Source organism: Rhipicephalus sanguineus, chromosome 3 (genome assembly GCF_013339695.2).
Source record: "Rhipicephalus sanguineus isolate Rsan-2018 chromosome 3, BIME_Rsan_1.4, whole genome shotgun sequence".
Taxonomy (NCBI): domain Eukaryota; kingdom Metazoa; phylum Arthropoda; class Arachnida; order Ixodida; family Ixodidae; genus Rhipicephalus; species Rhipicephalus sanguineus.
The window spans coordinates 132,510,089-132,531,482 of record NC_051178.1 but is presented as its reverse complement, the minus strand read 5'-3'; the positions used below and the strand labels follow the sequence as shown (position 1 = coordinate 132,531,482).

General features: G+C 45.9%; 1 protein-coding gene across 2 annotated transcripts in view; it reads right to left on the bottom strand.

The window, feature by feature from the left end:
* The window catches only part of LOC119387163 (protein Wnt-1), a 62,552-nt gene extending 44,857 nt beyond the window's left edge, over positions 1–17,695 (bottom strand). Inside the window, exon 1 of one of the 2 annotated variants that reach the window (XM_037654471.2) lies at positions 17,269–17,695. In XM_037654471.2, coding sequence (XP_037510399.1) covers positions 17,269–17,471 — 203 coding nt within the window. In that variant the 5' untranslated portion in view covers positions 17,472–17,695. The remainder of the gene's footprint in view (positions 1–17,268) is intronic. The other variant, XM_049413390.1, reaches the window with a different exon arrangement.
* Between the last annotated feature and the right edge of the window lie 3,699 nt (positions 17,696–21,394).

The window sequence follows — 21,394 nt, the reverse complement described above, 5'->3', positions numbered from 1 at the left end:
CAACGCGGCGGCGAAACAATTTACGGCAAATCTGTTTTGCGCGAAAGCCCGCAAAACAGATTTGATAGCCTCTGTCAGGCACGTAGGCAAGGGGGGGGCCCGGGGGGCCCGGCCCCCCCCCCCCCCCCCGAAATTCGTCCAGCCTTCTATATGCCTGGGCAACTTTTTTTTTTCTTTTTGCCGTGGAAAGACTTTCTTTCGAACATTTAGGCTTTGGGCCCCCCCCCCCGAAAAAAAATCCTGGCTACGTGCCTGGCCTCTGTGCTATATAATATCTCAAATGGTGATTTGTATGCCGTCTTATACGTTTTATACACTCATTAACAACCGCGTTCATTGCACAGAAACCAACTTGATCGTAAGGCTGCCGCTCTTTCACCATAACCTGACCGTGCCATTTGCTAGAGCTACGTGACAAACCCAGCTGGTGGCAATGATATCAGTATGCAGATATGTATAGAGTGGTTGTAGCGCTGTGATGATCGGTTATACATTATAACATTTACCACCATTGCAATTGTGGCTCATTTCTGCAGGGACGATGATTAGTCGAGAGAGAATCTAATAAGAGCTCCTAAGTTAAACGAAAAGATGAAGTACACACGCGTTGGCATGGTGGACGAATTCGCTAGAGACCCTCACTGAAATTTATGCGCGAGGAGGGTTTTTGTTTACGGTATGTCGCATTTTAGAGGGCAAGCCTCTCGAATCGCTAACACCACACACACGCACACAAGGAAAAGTTAACGTGCGATGACGTTGTCTTAGCACTTGAGAGTATATATATATATATATATACACCGCGACATTACCGTTCACGTAGCACGTTTTCCCACCGGCATTTTTCAATATCCACTTGACTAAATCGACGTTTATCCGCTCTCGCGTGACAGAGACGCGAGAAAAGAAATAAAAGGGCTATCCGACACGCCGCGATAAGCGCGGCTCGGCTTCTTGAAAATTGGAAGTCATTTACACTTGCTTATCAGCTACCGCGCTTCTTCATCCCTCACTCTCGAGGGTTGTTAAAAATGCGTTCTACATTTCTCTACACCAGCCGCAATCTCTTTCTCTTCTTTTTTTTTTTGTTCTTCTTTTTAAATAAATGCTTTCAGGGGCAAACAAAAAACCAGTTTTTTTCCTTCGAGGCTCCCGCAAGCCCGCCCGCGGCTCAGTTTGTCACGGCCAATGGCGCCGTAAATCATTCACGAGTGGCGGGGCGCAGATAACGGGCGCATAAATTGATACATACACGCCACGGAGGGACGGCCCCGAGTATAATCTGTCTCTATCGCTCGCCGCGACAGCGCCTATAGCTAAGCGCGGTGCACACTATACAGTCGGGAACGCATCGTCTCGCGCTTTGCGGGGAAGTCCATGCCTGAGAAAAAAAGTCGCCGTGGCTTGTACGACACCGCATAAACAAGGACCGGCGATACCGGCCGGATAATCCGTCTCGTCTAGCATGTGTCCGGCGTGCATGCGGACGACTGACCGTGGAAGCGACGACGAACCACGAGATATGAACAGGAATGCGCCTTACATCATCGTCAGTGACGCGGGAGATTAGAGCATGGGAAGTAGGCAGCGCTAAAGCCCTCCTTTGACGCACGTATACGATCGTCCAATTACTTGAACTCACTCCTTTTTAAGCGAAGCTTTTATAACGCACAGATTTCGGCGTCCTGCGAGAAAAACCCCGGCGCCGGCGAGCGTAGCAGAAATGCAGCCCTCGAAGGTGTGCCGGACGTGCGTATTAGCATGCGGCGTTCTCCAATAATTCGGGATCTCTCCATCGCGGGCTTGTCGGCTTTCAGTCGTTACTGATATGATAATCTGGAGTGCTATCCTGGACACTGTCAACTTCCGCCATTTTGTCAAATTTCGTAATGGCGGCATTGTAAGCCAATCGGAGAGGTCATAGCAGCCCTCCGGGCCAATCAGACTAGACAAATGGCGGAAGTCGACAACAAGGCGGAATTTGACAATGTCCAGAATAGCACTCCAGGTCTTTTATCGAGGTGACTTGTCATTTGATGTTGGCACATTTCATTTTTGCCTGGATATGAACGCATCACCGTCGTTGTTGCCTGTAACAACTGAAGTGCTGTGCTGCTAAGCACGGGGATGAAGGTCGAATTCGCGGCATCGAGGAAGGAATGAATTAGGAAGGAGTATTGCGCGATGCGAAAGAAAGGAAGGAAGAAAGAAAGAAAGAGGGAAAGAAAGGAAGAAGGAGAGAAAGAAAGAGGGAAAGAAAGAAAGGAAGAAAGAAAGAGGGAAAGAAAGGAAGAAAGAAGGAAAGAAAGGAAGAAAGAAGGAAAGAAAGGAAGAAAGAAGGAAAGGAAGAAAGAAAAAAAGAAAGAAAGAAAGAAAGGAAGGAAGAAGGAGAGAAAAGTAGTACTTCAGGCATGCACGCAGACGCAAGGCTTCGCTAGCCCCCATTTTCCCGACAGGGCAAGGGCTCTTGAATTTTTTTCTGCATTAAAATAGACTATCTTTGCAGCTATATGTGCACGTCATTGCAGCAGGTATAAACTCCCCTAGTGATGGAGTTGCTTCTTGTACACGAAGCGTGTAGCGTAACAATAATTTGGTCTATATGTACTATAGTGGACTACAGACTTCTGCATTTGCTAAACCGAAAGAGGGAACGTGCTAAGAGGAAGATGTTGTAGAGCAAGGAAGACGCGAGAAGGAGAGATGGCGACGCCTCTGTGAGACTGCCGTACATATAGATCACTGTGACGACATGTCTTGAAAGCGTCTGCTTGGGTCTACACTCAGCTGGTTATCGGTTATGAAAAACTACGTTTAACTGTAGGCACTTAAGGGAACTACCGACTGCATAGCTTGAGAAAGCTATCAGTGACACAGAAAAAGAAGAAAAACATACTTCAGAATCCATGATACCATGCACAGCCTGGCTGATATGTTTCGGTGCGATGTTCAACAACGAAACGTTTAGCCATCATTTCTGCAACTCGTGCTTGCTCGCACGCTCAGTTAAGTTGCAGGTCAATGTCTCATTGCCAGAGTACCGGGATCCTGTATGCAACACCCTTTCAGAAAATCAAATTGCATAGCATAGCAGACATGCGCATAAGTAAGACAGTAAAGCTAATTATTGAACAACAACACGTGCACATTCTTAAGAACAAATTCAAACATGTCACCTGATAATGCATGAGCCAAGCAGATACGCAAACTCCTTGTGTGTCAAGAAAATCGACGGATGGCTCACGCATGCGTCTCCCATTCTTTTAATGCGAAAAGCCTCGATAACTTCACGGGTTATTTTGCTGCTTTTTGACAACTTTTGAGTGACTTGAAGAAAAAGGTAGGAGCGATATTTTTGACCTGGGAAGGTAACACCAACAAACATGGTTAACTTCAAAAGAAAGGCACAAATCTAAGAACTGTAACTTGTTGTCCTTAATCAACTCAATTGTAAACTTAAGCCCGAGTCCACATTCACGAAAGACCTTCAAGACATCAGTCGCCTTTCTACTATTGTTATCACATGAGAAAAATACAGGGTAACCTAAAGGAATTGGCGTGTTCCGTCTTTCGATATGTTGACGACTACCTTGTGTTTTTCTCATGTTTGAAAGTTGTTCAATAATTAGCTTTACTGTCTTACTTATGCGCATGTCTGCTATGCCCTGCTTTGTATTTCCCGTTTTGGTTTTTCGAAATAAATCTTTCAAATTGCATAATGTGCCGTGCACATGCTTTCTAATTCGTGGATCCTTGGTGATTCTATTATATCCTTTCTTTTTTCCCTATTATTGGTAGGCTTTGTAGCGACAAGACATTTTAACCAATAGAAAGTGAGAAAGCGAGTGGCCGGTGTACCGGTGTAAAGGTGCGTGTCCATTCGCGAAAGCTGTACAGAGAAGTAAGTGAACGAAGAAGCTCTTGTACGTTATTAAGTAAACTACGGTTAAGCTATCCTGTGGCACTGGTTTTAAGACCAAGCTGGTCCTCCAAATATCCTACTTGAGTGCTCTGCTCCCTCTCGCCAGTTCACTCTTCTTATACTTTTTTCTGTATTATTATCTCGTCTTCATCGTTATGGTTCCCTTCTACCGCAATATAATGGCAGTAAACCCGTGCGAGGCTTAAACTAAGCCGCTCAGCGTGTAGGTTGTTGAGATAAGGGTCCTTGTTCGCTATTTCTTATTAATAAAATTCGGGGTTTGCGTGCCGAAACTACTATCTGATTGTAAGGTACGCTATATAGAGGGAGACTATGAATTAAGCTTGACTCTTCGGGTTTCTTTAACGTACATGCGGATCTATATATGTACTCGGGTATTTCACCTCCATGTAAGTGCATACGTTCACCGCCTGCTCACTGAACCGAGCTCCTCGAGCTAAAACGCCCACTTCTGGAATAGTGTAAATGTAGCCTACACTGTCTCATTTCCTTCCTTCTTTCTTTCTTTCTTTCTTTCTTTCTTTCTTTCTTTCTTTCTTTCTTTCTTTCTTTCTTTCTTTTCTTTCTTTTCTTGTTAGTACAATTAAGTTTTTTTACTCTGTTTGGTGAGTCCTCCGCTGTTACGACTGTCTTTAAAGATACACATCAATAAATAGAGATTATTGCACACTATTCGGAGCGTCGTGGGGGGCTCGACTCTCCAAGAGAGAGTTAAAGCGCATCTGAAAGAGAGCTACACATGTGACAAGCCAGAATCCAACAGAAAGAGTAACACGTGCTCTTTTTTTTTTTCATTTTTTTTAAAGAAAATAAAGTAACAAAGCCCCACAACAAATTTATGCACGTTTTCGATCGAGATACATTCGATTTAAAATATACGCTGATAGCGAGTAGTAAACGAAATGACGAACTAAATTGTATTACACAGTATCCAGCTGAGGTTAAAAACCAAAGAGAAATGATGCAAAGGGGTAACTGTGTATGAAGCAGGTGTATGTGACGATGTCCAGCCAGGCACTGCTGCAGCCTTTGCCGGCAGCAGGGCTCTCTCGCACATGCGCTGCGGATCATCGTCTTCATGTTACTCATAACACTCGCGCGCGTTTGCTTAATTATACAATTAAGGAAAGACGGGTACGCTATGAAGATGTCAAGATCAATATACGCAACATCGACCGAATGCGAATTGATTCGCTATTCTCTTCTGCTCCTTTGTGTTAACCTCCATCGAACATTGAGAACATCAATTCAATAGACATTTCGCAGCATGTAACGTTAATATGTTGTAAGTGAACGCGTATGAAGCGCGATGGAGATTAGCAATAAATTTGGCAATGACAACACTCTCGGTATCGCTAAATTAGGGAATTAAGCGGAAAAAACGGAACTACTAATTATTGGGCACGGCAAACAAATGCGCACTACTATACGTCCTACGTAGTCCACGCGTTGTAAGTTGCCGATAATCGTAAATTACTCTACACACTGTGAGAAACCGATATCTGTTCGAATGGCATGCATGCGTGTGTGTCCTCGGAGAATGATGTCCTTCTTTAGCGACCACATTGCATATGTAGAGCGTGCGCGCACGCTCGCTCGCACGCACGCACGCACGCACGCACGCACGCACGCACACACGCACGCACACACACACACACACACACACACACACACACACACACACACACACACACACACACACACACACACACACACACACACACACACACACACACACACACACACACACACACACACACACACACACACACACACACATGCACGTACAAATGTTGGGCGCGTTGGACAGATTTCTTTTATTTTATTAAAAAAAAATTGGGGGACGCTTAAGATTCGCCTTTAAGAGTTCAACGCGATAGCGATATCCTGCCCCTAGTGCGCACTTCGAACACTACGAGTGTTTAACAGAATGCGCGCACTAAGGTGTGTGCCTTATGTAATGGGTAGCATGCTTTAAACCAGAAGCAATTATGCGCGAGAAATTTTTCGAAGTTGCGATGCACCCACTACGTGGTCTTAAGGGAATACGGGCAGTAATGTGTGTGCCTTTTGTAACGGGTGGCTGTCTTTAAACCACCAAGTCGTCATGATATTGACATGGTGTGACGCCCGATGGCAATGTACGCTTGTACCACGCAATATTACTGCGATATTGCATCTCGTACTGTGACACCTGTATACAGGACGCGTATTTTTGGGAAGCATGAAAGTTACTTTCAGTGCAGCTCCAAGCAGAGGCGTGGCTGTGTGGTAGGACACCTGCTTGCCGCGCAGACGGCCTGGGTTCGATCCTCACCCGGCCCCAACATGTTTATTATTTACTTTATTTGCAGCTTTTTCGATTTTTCGGTCACGGACAAGATGGTGATTTTTCGCTCAAAACCAACGGCGCCGACACCGACGCCGACGGCGGAATTTCTGCGATACGAGCTCTTTAACGCTATCGCGTTAATATTCGCTGTAAAGAAGACACAAATATAATGATTGCTTCTGGGTCATCCAATCGAGTTTCGTCTCACTGAGGCCCACAAGTGATGATCACGGTGCACACCTTTGTGCCCGGTTTTTGTTGCCAAAGGGAGCTACAATATTTAATTTCATCCATTGCCCCGCCGAGGTATTAAGCGGTGTAGCTACCTGCATATACGAGCACATTATCGCGGATTCGCATCGCTGAGCAGCCGCGCGATCCCTGGGGTGCAAAATGCTGTAACGTTCGTGAACCGCGTGCTCATCAGTGTTCTCACAAATATTCAGTGGCTTCGTAATGTCGCCACAGTGCACACGAGAGTAAACAAAGAAATGCACATCCGAAACAATTCGTATACGCCTGCCTGATACAAACTTCTCATTTATGAAAGCACAAGCGATAGCCACGGCCTAATCATGGCGCCGCGGGGGTATACACCATGCGTGCGCCACCCATATAGCGCTCACTTCCTCGTGTAGCTTTAAGAGATTTATCGGGCCGCTCTTGCTCACACATACACACATACAAATAGAAACGCGCAAGGCGCACCTCGAAAGCGGGGCAGCAGCCGCCTTCTCCTAACGGGTCCCTTCTCAGAGAGCGGAAATTGGCTAAGATTGACTGCAGCCGCTTGAGGTGTATGTATACACGCGCGCCGCTTCCTAGATCACGCCCGCACACGGCAGCGTGATCTCGCGCGAAAGAAAGGGCGCGGTTATTCAACAACGCCTGAACTTGAAATGCGGTGGCGGCGGCGGCGGCAAGAGAGCGTGCACGTAATAAGCCTCGGGGAGGAAGAGAGGTTTCGAAGTCATGATCGCGGAGTGCACAACGAGGGAGGCGCGAGACTTTACATATCGCATATACATGTATGGTCCTGTGTATAGGATGAAATCGCCGGTCATGAGGGAAACGACTCCGCAGCCGCCACGCCACGCAAAGCGCGTGCGCGTCGTCCTCTGCAAGAAGCAGCTAGCGGCAACACAGACTCCTTGGAGGCGCGACGGGAAGGGCAGCATGCAGAGCCGCGTGAGCACGCGCACCTGCGTCTAGCACTTCCGTGCTCGACCCCTGAAGCCGCCGCATGCAGCCGTGTGTTCGACGCGGTCGCTATAAGCCCTTTTGGGGCTTTTCAGCGATGGCTGCGGCAGCATCCTCGACCCCCTCACCACCCTCTCACCGCGAGGCAGCTGTATATAACACTTCTCGATCCTTTCTGCAAAAGAAAAGCAAACCGTTATTATCCTCCCTGGTACGAGTCACCTTTTCTCTCGCGAACTTCGAGCGTCGACGCTGCAGGACAGTGGTTTCCTGCGCGGGGAGTCAGTTGAGCCCCTCCGTGCATGCGCTTCTGATCATGAGCTCTGTGGACACCGCTGCAGCTCGCTTTGTTTATGCTGTCGACTGCTTGTGTTTGACGGTATAAGTACGCGCGGGCCGTCTCCATCAGCAGTGGCTTAGATCGCTCAATTCAGCGTGTAAACCACTCGAGGTATAGGTTCTCTGACACACGGGAAGCGGAGTGAGTTACCTGCCTCGCTGAGAGGTATTGTTGGATCGAAGAAAGCGAGCGGCGGTAAGTAGCAGTCGAGTGTTTGGTTATACGGGAGGTCTGGCAAATAAGAGGAGAGCGACTCGCCAGCTCGGTGCAACAAGCAATTCACTTTTAGAGGGGAGAAGGAATGCAGGGAAGGGAAAAGCGAGCGACAAGCGGTAGCGAAATATGTGAGAGAGAGAAAGAAATTTGAGCCGTTGTAAACACGTTGTATCCTGCAGACCTTCTGCGTTGCAAAGTCTTTGGAGGAGCTCAGCTGCGACGTCTCCGCGTTGTCTAGGAAACAAAACATTGATTTATCCGAAACGCTATGCTCCTTGTACAATACAGCGTTCTTAGTGAAAGAAACAGTGCGCGAAGAACGGGATTTCCTTCCGGAAGTCGAAAATTTAAAATTTTTCCTCACTTTTATTCAAAGCGGAGTTTATGTATATAGGAATTATATGGAAATGTTGCTCGGCTATTTGGTTCATGCTTGCGGAGTTGAGATGCGCTCAACTTACGACAGGACGGTGGAGAAAATGCGACACAATTAAGCGCTAAAAGCGCTTGCACTGCGGTTGACTTCATGCAAGTCCTAATTTTTGCAGTTCTCTACTCTTTCAGGCGTTCATGTCTTGCGTTTAACGCATATTTAGCGTTTATGTGGGTACTTTTTGCCCTATATGGTTGTTTGTGGAGCGCTGCTAATGAATAACTCTCTTGGAGTCTTGGTTATACAATGCTTAGCACTTGACAGTGTTGCCTTTTTATGTTTATTTTATGCTCTGCGTTCTGAAATTCTCCATAAAGCGGCATATTAGTGCATTAACGATAAGGCATTGCATCAGCCGTTTGGATATTTTGAAAGTACACGTAATATTCTTGCTTGTGCGCAAGAGGTCTTATCAGCTAACGTTTGTTAAATACGAATATACGTGCGCGTTCTGCGCGTAACAGTCGATTGAGAAACATGAATCTTACTAGCGTTTAGGAAGAAACACGCCACCGTAAACACTGCTTAACAATGGAAATCTTTCCTACTGTGTACATTATGTTAAAAAAAAATTGTTGACGTCGTGCCGGTTTTAAGTAAAAATTCATTATTTTCTTTGTTCGCCCTGATACGAACAACCCAAGGAGCATTAATCTTGAATATATTTTATTGCGGTGACACTCACATGCTTTGACAACTAAACTGCATCTAGGACTGAGGGATATTGCAATCTCATTCGTTGATTTAGATTGCATTAGTGTCGTGACCTGACCGCGGACCAGCTGGTGATTGTAATACGGACCAACCAACAAGCACAGACCCACAAGCGCCCTTTCTATTAGTGTTGCCCACATGTGATAAAGATTCGCATGATTGGACTTTTGATTGGCCTGCACGCTATGTGATGACGCAGTGGTAAGTTATACCATATTACGTATGTGTGCAATAAATGCATAGAAAAGCTTGCACACTGCACATGGGCTGCAAAGCACATTATGCGTTGACTTTCTCTCGTCTTAATTGCTTTCCCTGTTCAGGGTAGCCAACTGATCTCAATTTACAGCAATATAAAACACGTATACGCCAGCTTTTCTTCTCCTTTTCATTCCAAACTTCAAACACTCTCAATTAGGTCCTGGCTAAATGCTGGCTATATCCAGAAAACTAGAGGAAAAATGCCCGGTCTCCTGGCTATATCTAGTACTTTAAGCGGGACCTGAATAAGAGTGAACCGTTTATAAATATCCGTGACCGCCATTTCCATTTTTTTTTAGTATACAAGCGCGCATCCTGACGAACGCATTATTTCTAGTGCATGATTTCTTCAAAATTTCATTTTTCAAATCACTCCAGAAGCGTCGAAGGTTATGCAATTCACTCTTAAGGCGTCATTCTGCACAACCGCAAGCACGACAGCCTATGAATGAATGTATACGAATAAAGGAATGATTTTTTTCCGGCTACCTAAACGTACACAGTATAAATACACGAGTCGTCGTTTAGCGCACAGCGTTACTCAGTGCGTGTGTGGATTCATTCGCTCATATAGGTCACTTCCACTCAGCATTCGTATAATTTAATCAAGTCACTTTTAAAACTCTCTTGCGTGATGTATACTGCTATGCTGACAGTGTATTACAAGAATGATGCTGGGCACAGCTGCTTGTACAATTACACAAAGTCACGTCAACGCCTCCCCCCCCCCCCCCCCCCCCCCCCCCCCCCCCCCCAAAAAAAATGTTTCCGATAAACCGAGAAAAAAACCAATAAGTCCCACAATGGAGTGGAAGTTCTTGTTTAGTGTTAAAGAGCTGACGTGACAAATCTCAAAGAACACCGAAGAAAACTATCACTCTAACTAGATGAAATAAAAGAAAGAGATTGCCCGCAGCCGCGCAAATCCTTTAATAGCATGGTATAAAGACCTTCCCGACGTGAAACTTTCCTTCAACGAGCAATCCCATTCATTCAAGCACGTTCGCACAACAGGGTTTGATCACCGCTTGCCCAACAACTTCGGTTTCAGCAATTGCCTCTCTTTTACCCCTATATAGCGTGCATCAACAGTGACACGAAACGTGCCGCGGTTATTCTCCTGCAATTCGCACCTCCATTCACGACGTTGTCATTTATCACGGAGCGCTTACAAATCGTCACCTTTAAAGAATGCGCGCTCTGTAGCTTTGCCGTTATGTCAGAAACAACACGTCTCTCCCTCTATAGAGGGTATATATATATGTATGTACGCGCTAGTGCGTGTGCCGTGCACTTATCCACAGTCCGGGGGTACTCCGTCATCATCAGAGCTGACAAGTGGCCCCTACAACGGCATCCCCGGACACATTTCTTTTTTTTTCTATCTTTTCTTTTGTTTCCCTATACACCACTGTCTGCAAGGCTGATGATAGCAGCCTCAGTACATCGCTTCACACTTCACGAGACACCCCGATGTGCTCTGAACGACAAGAACTTTGTCACTGCGCACGTCAGTTTTCTTTCCTCGGGGTTGAATAACGTGCAGTACGACGCGCGGAATGGCTGTCTGCCCCAAAGGGGGAAATTATCTCCCCCTGTAGTTAGAACACTTTGCAACCTTGCGTCCCGACAAAGAAAGAAAAAGAAAGAAAGAAAGAAAGAAAGAAAGAAAGAAAGAAAGAAAGAAAGAAAGAAAGAAAGAAAGAAAGAAAGAAAGAAAGAAAGAAAGAAAGAAGGAAAGAAACTTCACTTGTGACAACTTTCTTCACATCTATATCGCAATTACTGCAATACACTTAAAACAGTCCAACTACCGTCCCCTATCCCTTCCTCGGCTTTAATATCTGCTGGTTTTCATTAAGGTTGTGGTGTCAGACAAAGAAACGAGCCCTCAGAATTCCCTTCCTTCATACCTTCATAGCGGTTAGCTGTGTTTGAAGATCATCGAAACAGTTCTGATTAAACCTGTATTGAGAGGGCATATGGCACACCCACATTTGTCTGACGGAAACACGACATCGTTTTTAATCTCTAATCAGCCACAACACACTAACGTTTAGTTGTGAAGGTCAAGGAATAAGAAATTGAATTCGTAACTTCGTCTGCAAGCGCTGTAGGTCACGCGGTAATAAACTGTAAACAATCGTATTCAATTACATCCATGCATCGCCAACTACTATTAAAAAAAGCCTGCAAAGGAGCGCATACATGGCGCCAACAAAGCCATAATGTGTATTTGGTGTTGGTGCTCCGTGCTTGTGATGTGTTTATAGTGTTTTTTTATTTTTTTGCTTATTTTAAATTTTTTTCGAGTATGGCATTTGCAATAGTGTGATATAGCCAGACCCCACGTAGCCTATCACTTCTCATTATTCTGCATTTAAAGTAAATATAACTACATTGTCAAAACTTTGATGGGAATGTTCCTGTATATACTTTGGCGATGTAGTATTTCAATCAGCAAATTCTTGACCGCCATGAATATCGCATGTTAAGAAGGTCAGTAGGTTCTAATGTACTAACATTTTTGGCACAAATCAACGTTTATCTCGAAGAAAGACCTTATATTAGGGCGTACGTTTACATATCTTGCCTATATAAATTCGACGTATAAAATTCACTTACAATTGAAGAGAAACGTTACAATGCTTTCAGTACCTAACGCCATAATATGCATATCGTGGTTAACCCCTTTTCTCGTCATACTTTGTATTCGGATATGATACTAGGCCAAGAAGTATTCGCTAGAACGAAAACTGAGAGAAGCACAGACAGAGAGTAAGGTATATAGTTCGCTGCTTTAAACGTCGCAGCTTTAAGTTGAGACTATCAGCTGATTCCAAGGCTTAATGATATAACAGTGAACATCAACTGTGTGGCAGTATACTCAATTATAAACCTTTGTGGGCGGATTGGCCCTATATTGCATGGGCGGTCCCAGCAAATGATATACATATTTTTACAACATTGCTAATAAAAAGAGGTTTGGTTTCTATACAACCCGCTTCATATCATTGCAGTGTAATTTTGCATTGTAAAGAGCTGTGTAATTTTCTTGGCTTCCGTTCTATATATCAGCTCTCTCGTCAAATAAATAAATAAATAAATAAATAAATAAATAAATAAATAAATAAATAAATAAATAAATAAATAAATAAAATACTTATTGTGGGCGGCTATCATGCACAGTTTCAGAAATGTACATTGCTCATAACTTTAAACGCCAAGAGCATCAGGCGTATTTTACACTGAAATACAGGAATTGTGGCGCGTGATAGAATAAAGTGGAGTCCACGGGCTGGTGTGTATACGTATTGGATCTCAATTAAACCATTCTTACAAAAGCAGATAAAACTGTAAATGAAACAATGCATTGAAGTAGTTTCGGAATGCTTCAGTGCTGGGATTTATGAGCTCTGCATACGTGATTCATTGAACGACTGGCTGTTTTCGTTCTTGGCTAATATAGCTTCACGTTTTAGAGCGCAGCTCAGGCGCCCGTTCCTGCGTTGAGCGGCGTCGCCGTCGCCGTCGGTGGCGTGACCGATAGACATAAAGAAGTAACCGATAGACTTGAAAAAAAAAAAATGAAATGGGAAAGAAACACCCAGTATTGCATGGGACTTGAACCCGGGCCCTATGCGTGGCAGTCGAGTATTCTACCACAGAGCCACGCTGGTGCTTGAAGCTCATTTGCAAAGAGACCCTATACAGGCGTCATGTCGGGCAAGAAATCGCGTTAACCTATGTAATATAGCGCGGCAGAAGATTAAAATAACAACCAGTGATCACACAATGATAATTGCGCAACGATTTTGGGGTTTAATGCTTCCCACGCACTGCAAAGTGCTCAGCCATAATTCTTCGTCGTCATCAGCAACATGCAGCATCAACAAAGTGCACATAATACCTTACAGATGTATAGCGGGTACCTCGATTATCCGCAGAAGGACGAATAATGGCGTAATGGGTGCTGTCCTATATTTCACAAAAATTATGATTTTTGGCGTAATCGATACCTTGCGGAAAGCCAAAATTTCAAAAACAGTTGGCCTTGCCCACGGCCTTGCCCCAACACGAAGCTGCGCTCAGAATTCGCATTAGGCAGTATCGTAATAATCGGCGATTTTTTTTCAATCATGCTTCTGCTCATCTATATAGAAAGTATTGATTGTTCAAGACAGGATAGGAGAACAGTATTCGCACCATACTCTTGATGAGTCTTCTGAAATTCTTGTCTATACTTTCACACAGGCATTCTTCAAATTTCGATGAATGAATTTCATAGAAATACCAAGAGAGCTTAATGGTTAACCATATGGTCGAACGTTTATTTCCCGGGCGACCACACGTTCATCCACCACTATTACACACATTTTAATGAAGATGCTTAAAGAAAAATCGTTTGTCTACATCGTTATTCGAAGTTCCGGTCATTTGTTTTAGCTAGGTATAGCGCACAGAATTTGAACACTAGCCCGTAAATTGGAATATATTATTATCTCGTTATCTCTTACACTCATCATGCATCAGTTTAGAAACTTTCAACAGCGCTTAAGCAACACGCCATAATGGACTATTTGCTTGCATATGAATATGCTATACAGGTGATAGGGTTACATGGAAAGTAAGTACCGCGTGCGATTATAGTATATTGCGGAATTCTACCTGCACGGTATAACAAATCGAGACAGCTATTATCTTGAAAGGCGATGCATCTCTTCAAGCAATCGCGCAGTTTTGTTTTCGCATTGGGTTTCTCATGTATACCTTTCAAGAAAATACTGATTATAGAACACATCCATGGCTATAGCCAGCAATTCATCGTGAAGGGTGTTTCTGTAAAGACGCAACGTTCGATTCATCTTAGAGATATCTAGGGATGTGCGAATATTCGAAAAATTCGAATAACGAATCGAATGGCGTTCTATTCGATTCGGTATACTCGAATCGAATAGCGCATATTCGAAATACCGAATATTTTTCGAATAGTCAGCAACGACGAAAAATGCTCGAAGGAACGAGACGTTGGAGCAGCGAGGGGCAACCCCTCTTATTTTCGTCATCGAATTACCCAGCTGCATGCAGCCCATGTACTTTAGGAAATATCGACGCATATTGATCACAAGATTAAGGCATTTTTACTTTGTCATCAGTTCACTATCTTCACCATAATATCATGATGATGTTAACTGATGAAAACTGCTTAATATTTATGTATCAGTTTTGTTTTCAGTTTTATTTAAAGGCTGTTCACAACGTACCACCTTCAATGCTGTAGTCACTACTATATTTCAGCCTGTAGTTACAAAATATTTCGAAGGCTCTATAGTTGCGGCTGTCAACGAGCTTGCCTCAGTTTAAATAATTGTGGTATTTTTTGTCAAATTAAAGTAATTGTGATGTTCCTTTGTTAAAGCTTGTGAATATTTGTTTCCAATAAAATATGGAATTCAAAGGATCTTTTGAAAATTGTTACCTTACCAGTCTGCGGCTGCATTGAAAATGGTTGCCTTACTATTCGAAAACTATATTCGAAGATAGAGTATTCGATTTGTATTCGTATTCGATTCGGTGTCATCACTATTCGTATTCGATTTGGTTCTAAAATTCGCTATTCGCACACCCCTAGGGATATCGCAAGGGGCTTGTAAGCAGTATTCCACTCTCCTGGCAGTGATGAATGAATTTCCCGGAAATGTTTCAACACCCAGACACAAGGTTGACAACTGGACTGGTTGGTAAGGTTCCATTACAGTTAAAGCAGCGCAAACAACACGGACGAAGGAGACACAACGGCCGTTGTGTCTCCTTCTTCGTTCGTGTTGTTTGCGCTGCTTAACCATAATGAAACCCAGAAACAAACAACGGACACGCCACACTTTACGCGCAAACTTCCTTCAATACGTACGCACAAGCTGGACGCACAGTTTGTGAACTCATTGAATTCATTACTATCTGCTGTCAAAGAACACCGCACGTGTTGGAGGTCATGCCTGTAGCTGCGTGAAACATCGGCGGACGCCAAATCTGAAGAAAGGCTTGTAAGTTTAACCTTGAAGAGCGGGCGTGGGGAAACCGGCCAAGTTCCAGCTGAAAAGTTGTTTTGTCGTTGTTGTGCAGCACTCCATCTTCGGCGGGCCGGAAACCGAAGCTGTGTGCGATTATGTGGTCACCAGCAAAACGCAGCTTGAAACCATTATAATGCCAGTGCGAGAAAGAAAGACCTATCAGCGCTTCGGCCGTGCATGCTCACGGGAGAGATTGCACAGTATACACACACGTGACAAACGTGTTCACTGGTGCGTGTTTGTTTGTGTATATGAGAATAGTACATATGGCGTACGTCAGGGCACGCAGCTCGAAGCCCAAATGGCAGGTTCCGTTCGAAAGCAAGGGAGGCGGCGGTGGTGGCCAGGTCACTTCGCGATGTCTTTCGGAGAATCCGCCCGGGCACCCATTATCCGAGGCGACGGTGCGAAACATTAGTTCGTGTACATTCGCGCCTCCATGGATACTTGTGTGCGTCCGTGAGTGGCGTTACACGTGTATCGCAATGTGTGTGTGTGTGTGTGTGTGCGGTCCGGCCGTTCAAACTGAAGGAGAGGAAACCCCATTCTTTTTTCGTTTCTAAAGGTTTGTCCCTTCGCCGACGCGTCATTGCCAGGTGGCTTTCGCCTGGATGGACGTGCCCAGTGCGGGCTTCGCTGTGCGCATGCATCTGCAAGCGTGAGATTTGCGGCTTCACCGTTGTTCTGTAGGCTATATTTGTAGGATCATTCGTTCTAAATACACACAAAAAGATAAGGGCGCTCGCCGTTCGCTGTCGATGCACCATGACACTGACAAAGAAATGACAACGTTCCACTGAACATTTGCATAAGGTCACCTTGATAGCGCACGTATGCGCGCAAGCAAGACGTATTAGACTTCTTTAACTATAAGTTGTCACTCGTTAGGAAGGCGCTGCGAAAAACGCACTGTATAGCGTCCTGTCAGATGAGATTGGGAAATCGATGAAGAAACGTGTTTTTCACAATGTACGTCGTGCGATGTTTCCTCAAGGCCGCGGCGTTGTTTTCGGCGGCGAGCTGCTCTGAGGTCACGAAGTTTCTGAAAACACGCCTACATTGTAACCATTCACAGTAAATGAAGCCGTGTGAGCATACGGCACCCGCGTGATATAGAGAGCTTCCGAAAGTAAACGCGGCTTCGTACGCCGGCGCTCTCTCGAAGAAGTTTGCTTGCTTGACTGACGAAATATTACCCCACTTGGATTATGAACTGTTTCGAAGGACGAAGAGAACGTATAAGAAGAAAGAGAAACTTGGAACGCGTTCAAGTGAAAAGGCGGGTGACCCGCGAGTTCATTGAATCTGGTGTTTAGCTCTCCGTATTATTGGCCCGCTGCCATCGATCGTCCCAGCCGATAAGGCGTCGGAGGCCGACGCCACGCAGCTGATTTACAATGCAAAGCTGAAGGAGTATCTTTCCTCCGTCCGGTGAGCTTCTGGTGGGGGAATATTATTTTGCGGGAGAGAAACGCACCGAAGAAGGATGAACGGACGCCAGCTCGGCGGCATCGGCGCGCACGATACCGATCAGCGGAGCATAATTAGGCGGCCCGGATTATGCGGAGTCGTGACCCGAGGAGGGAGGACTTCGGAAGAAGAAGAAGAAACTGCGCAACAACCCGTTAGCGAGGGAAAGAGACGTTGACGACGACGCCCTTGTCCGGCGGTGTTTTGAGCGCGCGCGATAACGAGTTCCTCAATGGCAAAAGAAGGCGCTCGCGCCAAGCAGTGATCCCGAGTGGAACGGTCACTCACCACCATCTAGATCCTCGGCCTCGGCCCGGTTTGCGTTTGGCCACGTTGTCGGAGCCCACTGCCTCCGATCCCGGAGGCAGGCAGCAGAAGCACAAGAGGACGAAGACCATCACGAGCACGACGGTAGACCACCAAGACGACGACGTTGATGCCCGACGTTGTCGGTGCGGCGGCGCGGTAGAAGACCGTCGCGGCTGCGCCATGGCGAAGCCGCTCAGCGTCGTACCCTGGTCCGAACCACACCTCGACGCGCGGCTGTCGTCCGGGGCGAGCGCATGTCGGCGGTACCTGTCCTGGACCCTTCTGGATCCGGGCCGTCTCCACGTTCGCGCGGATGTCCTTTTTTTTTTTTCTCTCCCTCGCACCCTCTCTCCGCACCGTGTCGTCTTTCTCTTGTTCTTCCTCTGCCTCTCTTGGATTCGACCCCCCCCCCCCCTCTCAGCCCCCGAAACACCCCCCACCTGGTCTCTGGCTCTCTTTTTTTTTTTTTTTTTTTTCTCTCGCGCCTCCGATCGCGCGCCGCTGCCGACGGCGACGACGACGAGACGGCGAACTCGAAAAAGATTCATCGATTCCCCCTCCCTCCCTGCCTTGCAACCCCCCCCACCTCCGGAGTGCTTCGGCCAATAGGAAGCGAGGTGCGCCGCCGTAGCCTGCTTATGGGTGGCCCGACGAGGACCCCCCAGGATACCTGCCCCTTCACTGTTCCCTCCAATGAGAGCTGAGGTGGAACAGCCGACAACAAAAAGCCAGCGCCGTATACGCTTAACCTTTCCTCATACCGTTACCTTCCCCTTTGCTCGCCAGCGTGTGTGTGCGTGTGTCCCCGGCTGCCAGGCGCTGCCCAGGGTTGTCCTGCACGTGATGTGGCGCGCATGATACTATAAGCAGTGGCGGGGCCTTCAATTATGGAAGCTGCTCGAAGGAGGGGGGGGGGTCGTAGCACCACTCGTTTCTGCAAGACAATCACTTCCCTCGGCAACCCCTCCCCCCCCCCCCCCCCCCACCCTCCCAATCCAACGCAGAATGCGCGACAAAAAAAGAGAGGGAAGGAACGCGCTCTCAAGCCGGCGATTTAGTGGGCGAGGGAGAAAATCGCGAAAGCCATTCGCAGACGTCGAGGAACGACGTCGTTGAGAGCGTCGGCGTCGACCGGCGGTGGAGAAGGCTTCGGGACTTCCGACCGACAGCACCAGCGGAGGGAAGCGAGCCCACTCACTTGATTCACTTATTCATCGCGGACCGCGTTTCCGGTCCTCCGCGGCTGCCGCCTCGCTGTGTATGTGTACGGCTGCTTGCTCGGCGGATAAATCTGGTGTGAGGAAGAATAAGAGGACGGGAACGAGCGCAGTATCCTCGCGGCCGCTGATGCGCCGCTTGCGTCACCGGCGTTGGTCAACGCATGGCGCCGTTCGCGCAGACAGCGGAGTCACGAGACAGAAATGTTGATTGTAAAAGGTTCGCGGAAACCTCGACGGAGCATGAACACACAAGGCGTCCCGCGCGTGCACACACACACACACACGCATATCCAGTGGAACCACCCAGTGGCGCCTTTCTTTTTCTTGTTCTGACAGCCGAGGTTCAACAACCGTCGTTTTAATTATGGGTTTTCCCCCCGCTTTGGTTCCTGACCATACTTGTTAAGAAACTTTCACTGGAGTCAGTAAGGAGCGACAGTTCATGACCGCGGTTTGCTCGAACTGAGCTTTCTTCGCCTCAGCCAGCATAGCCGATGCTCACAGTCTCCTGCATGCTTGAAACTTGCCTGAATCGACGGATACAGGTGGCAGAGAAATGTAATTTGGGGAATTTTACAGCTTCTTCTCGGTGCACTGCAGGTTCAGTGAATAAATACATAAATAAAAACAGGTGCTAATTACACCCGTTATTTATCTGTCTTATGCCAATAGATGACTCTTGGAGAACTATAACTTGCAGCAGAAAAACAGTATACAGTCACGCTCAATATGACTTGCAACACGGGAGCGCGTGGCCTCACGAGTTCAAAAACTGCTCATGGCTTCCACTAGCCCTTATTTCCATAACTACACGCTGTTCTCGCACTCGAAGATGATTCCGCATATGAAAATATCACTTAGTTGCTGAAATGAAAACAAGTTGAAGCCATGCGCAATCTTTGAACGCATGAGGCCACGCGCTCCCGTGTTGCAAGTCATATTGAGCACGACTGTACATTTCCAGCCATGCATGTATAAAAGCTAGCCACGCAAATCTCCCTCTTGTTTTATTATGATTTCGTCAGCCATAGCGTAGTTTAGCGCAAAAAACAGGCGAGTGAGAGGACAAGGACACAGCGCATTTTTCCTTCCAACTAAAGTTTATTGGATTGGGACGCATGTATATATACACGCAGGGAAAGCAAGAAAAGAAAAAAAAACCAAGAAGTAAAAACCGAAAGGTGAAAAGAATAAAAGTGCCGATAAGTCACACACGTGTGCCAACACCGCCCCCCTTCCCATGTCTCGCCAAAAACAAAAGCTCTTTGTCAGAAAGATGCAAGGAAGGCGTGCTTACGCATGCGTCCCCAGACCGTTTAATTTCCTCAGCCTCGATGATTCCTCAGCCTCAGCCTAAACTACGCTATGACTGACTCGTTCCAACTCGCCCAACAAGCAACGTTGCTCGTCAGCCATATTTTCATAAATAGCTGCCAGTTTATTCGACATATAATGACAAAACATAGCGACAGAAACACATGTCAGTGGAACATGGCGTCGAGCGCTTTGTACACATCTTGAAGTCCGCTGCCATTCCCCATCATGATCAACGAAGCAGCCAGTGAGTGTGCACCTTACGCCAATTACAAACATAAGAATATACCCACCAAATGCGTCCCTCTTTGATTTGTAAACTATACAACTCCCACCATACTGCGGGTTGAAACGAGAACTTTGACTCACAGAACGCAAGATTTTTTTTCTTAAAATCTTTTATTCCTAATAACCAAGTGAAAAGAGGTAGCTGTCAGAAAGAAATGGCGACAACGACAGTTATTTTTATTGCAATAAGGAAAACGTAATTTGTGCTGTTCGACTTCGACCTATTGCTACATGGTGTTCTGTATTTCACTCCTCACACGACCAATCACATCTATTAGCAGGTCAGGTATATTTCCATAGCGTATACCGTGTCTAGTTCTCATTAAAATTACGTTAGATTTCGCACTCAGTATTGTAGCCGATGCGCTGCGTTCATCTTTCTGATGACAATGTGCCAAATATGTGATACATCGAAGGCCGACTTGAATTGCTGGCTGTTACTTTAAAAACGAATGGCAGAACGCTATACGTATGTAAAATAACTTCCTCAAGTTTGCGCCAAGCTGAAAATTAATGTGAGCTATAGCAAACTTCATGCTCCCTGTTATCTTTTCACTTATAACTGCAGGATCTTTCCTGCATTTATTGACGCTTCGAACGCTATATTAATGTGGATGAACATCATTAAGTACATCAATGACACGTATTGTCCAGGTATACGGTTCGCCAAAAAAACCCAGAATTATATATATATATAACGAGTTGAAAGGAAATGGGAGGCCGCAGTTTGTTGTGTTGCTTGTTTCGTTAAAATGAGTTTCCACCCTCACGAGCGACATTAGCTTTTTCGATATAGAGGCGCAGACTCGCTGTTAGTAATTGCTGTGGATAAGGTGACGAAAAGGCTCAATGCTCAGTGGTCGCAGAGGATAGTTTTCTGCCGCGTCATTTGCTAGCCAGATGAAGGTCTTTTCTAACGCTGCGCTGAATGCCAGTGTAACTTAGATGTACGCTTTCAACTATATAACTGCGTACAACAGGCGAAATTTTTTCGCTCATGTGCCTGCGGAGTGCTATATAAAAACCATGGCCGCTCGTCGACACTCGTCACATGCATGTACATAACTCATAAAAATTTAATTATTCTATTCCTTATGCAATCGTCGCACCGAGTGCCCAATCCGGATGATAACGGTGGCCGACTTTGTCACATGCTAATGACTAAGAGTGAAAATTTCGCAAGATAAAATTGATTGTTGTACCTTGGCTATACGCAAGTGAAATATAATGTCGATGCTGTAGCAATACACACCACAGTATATGTACGGCATGTACTTATTCTC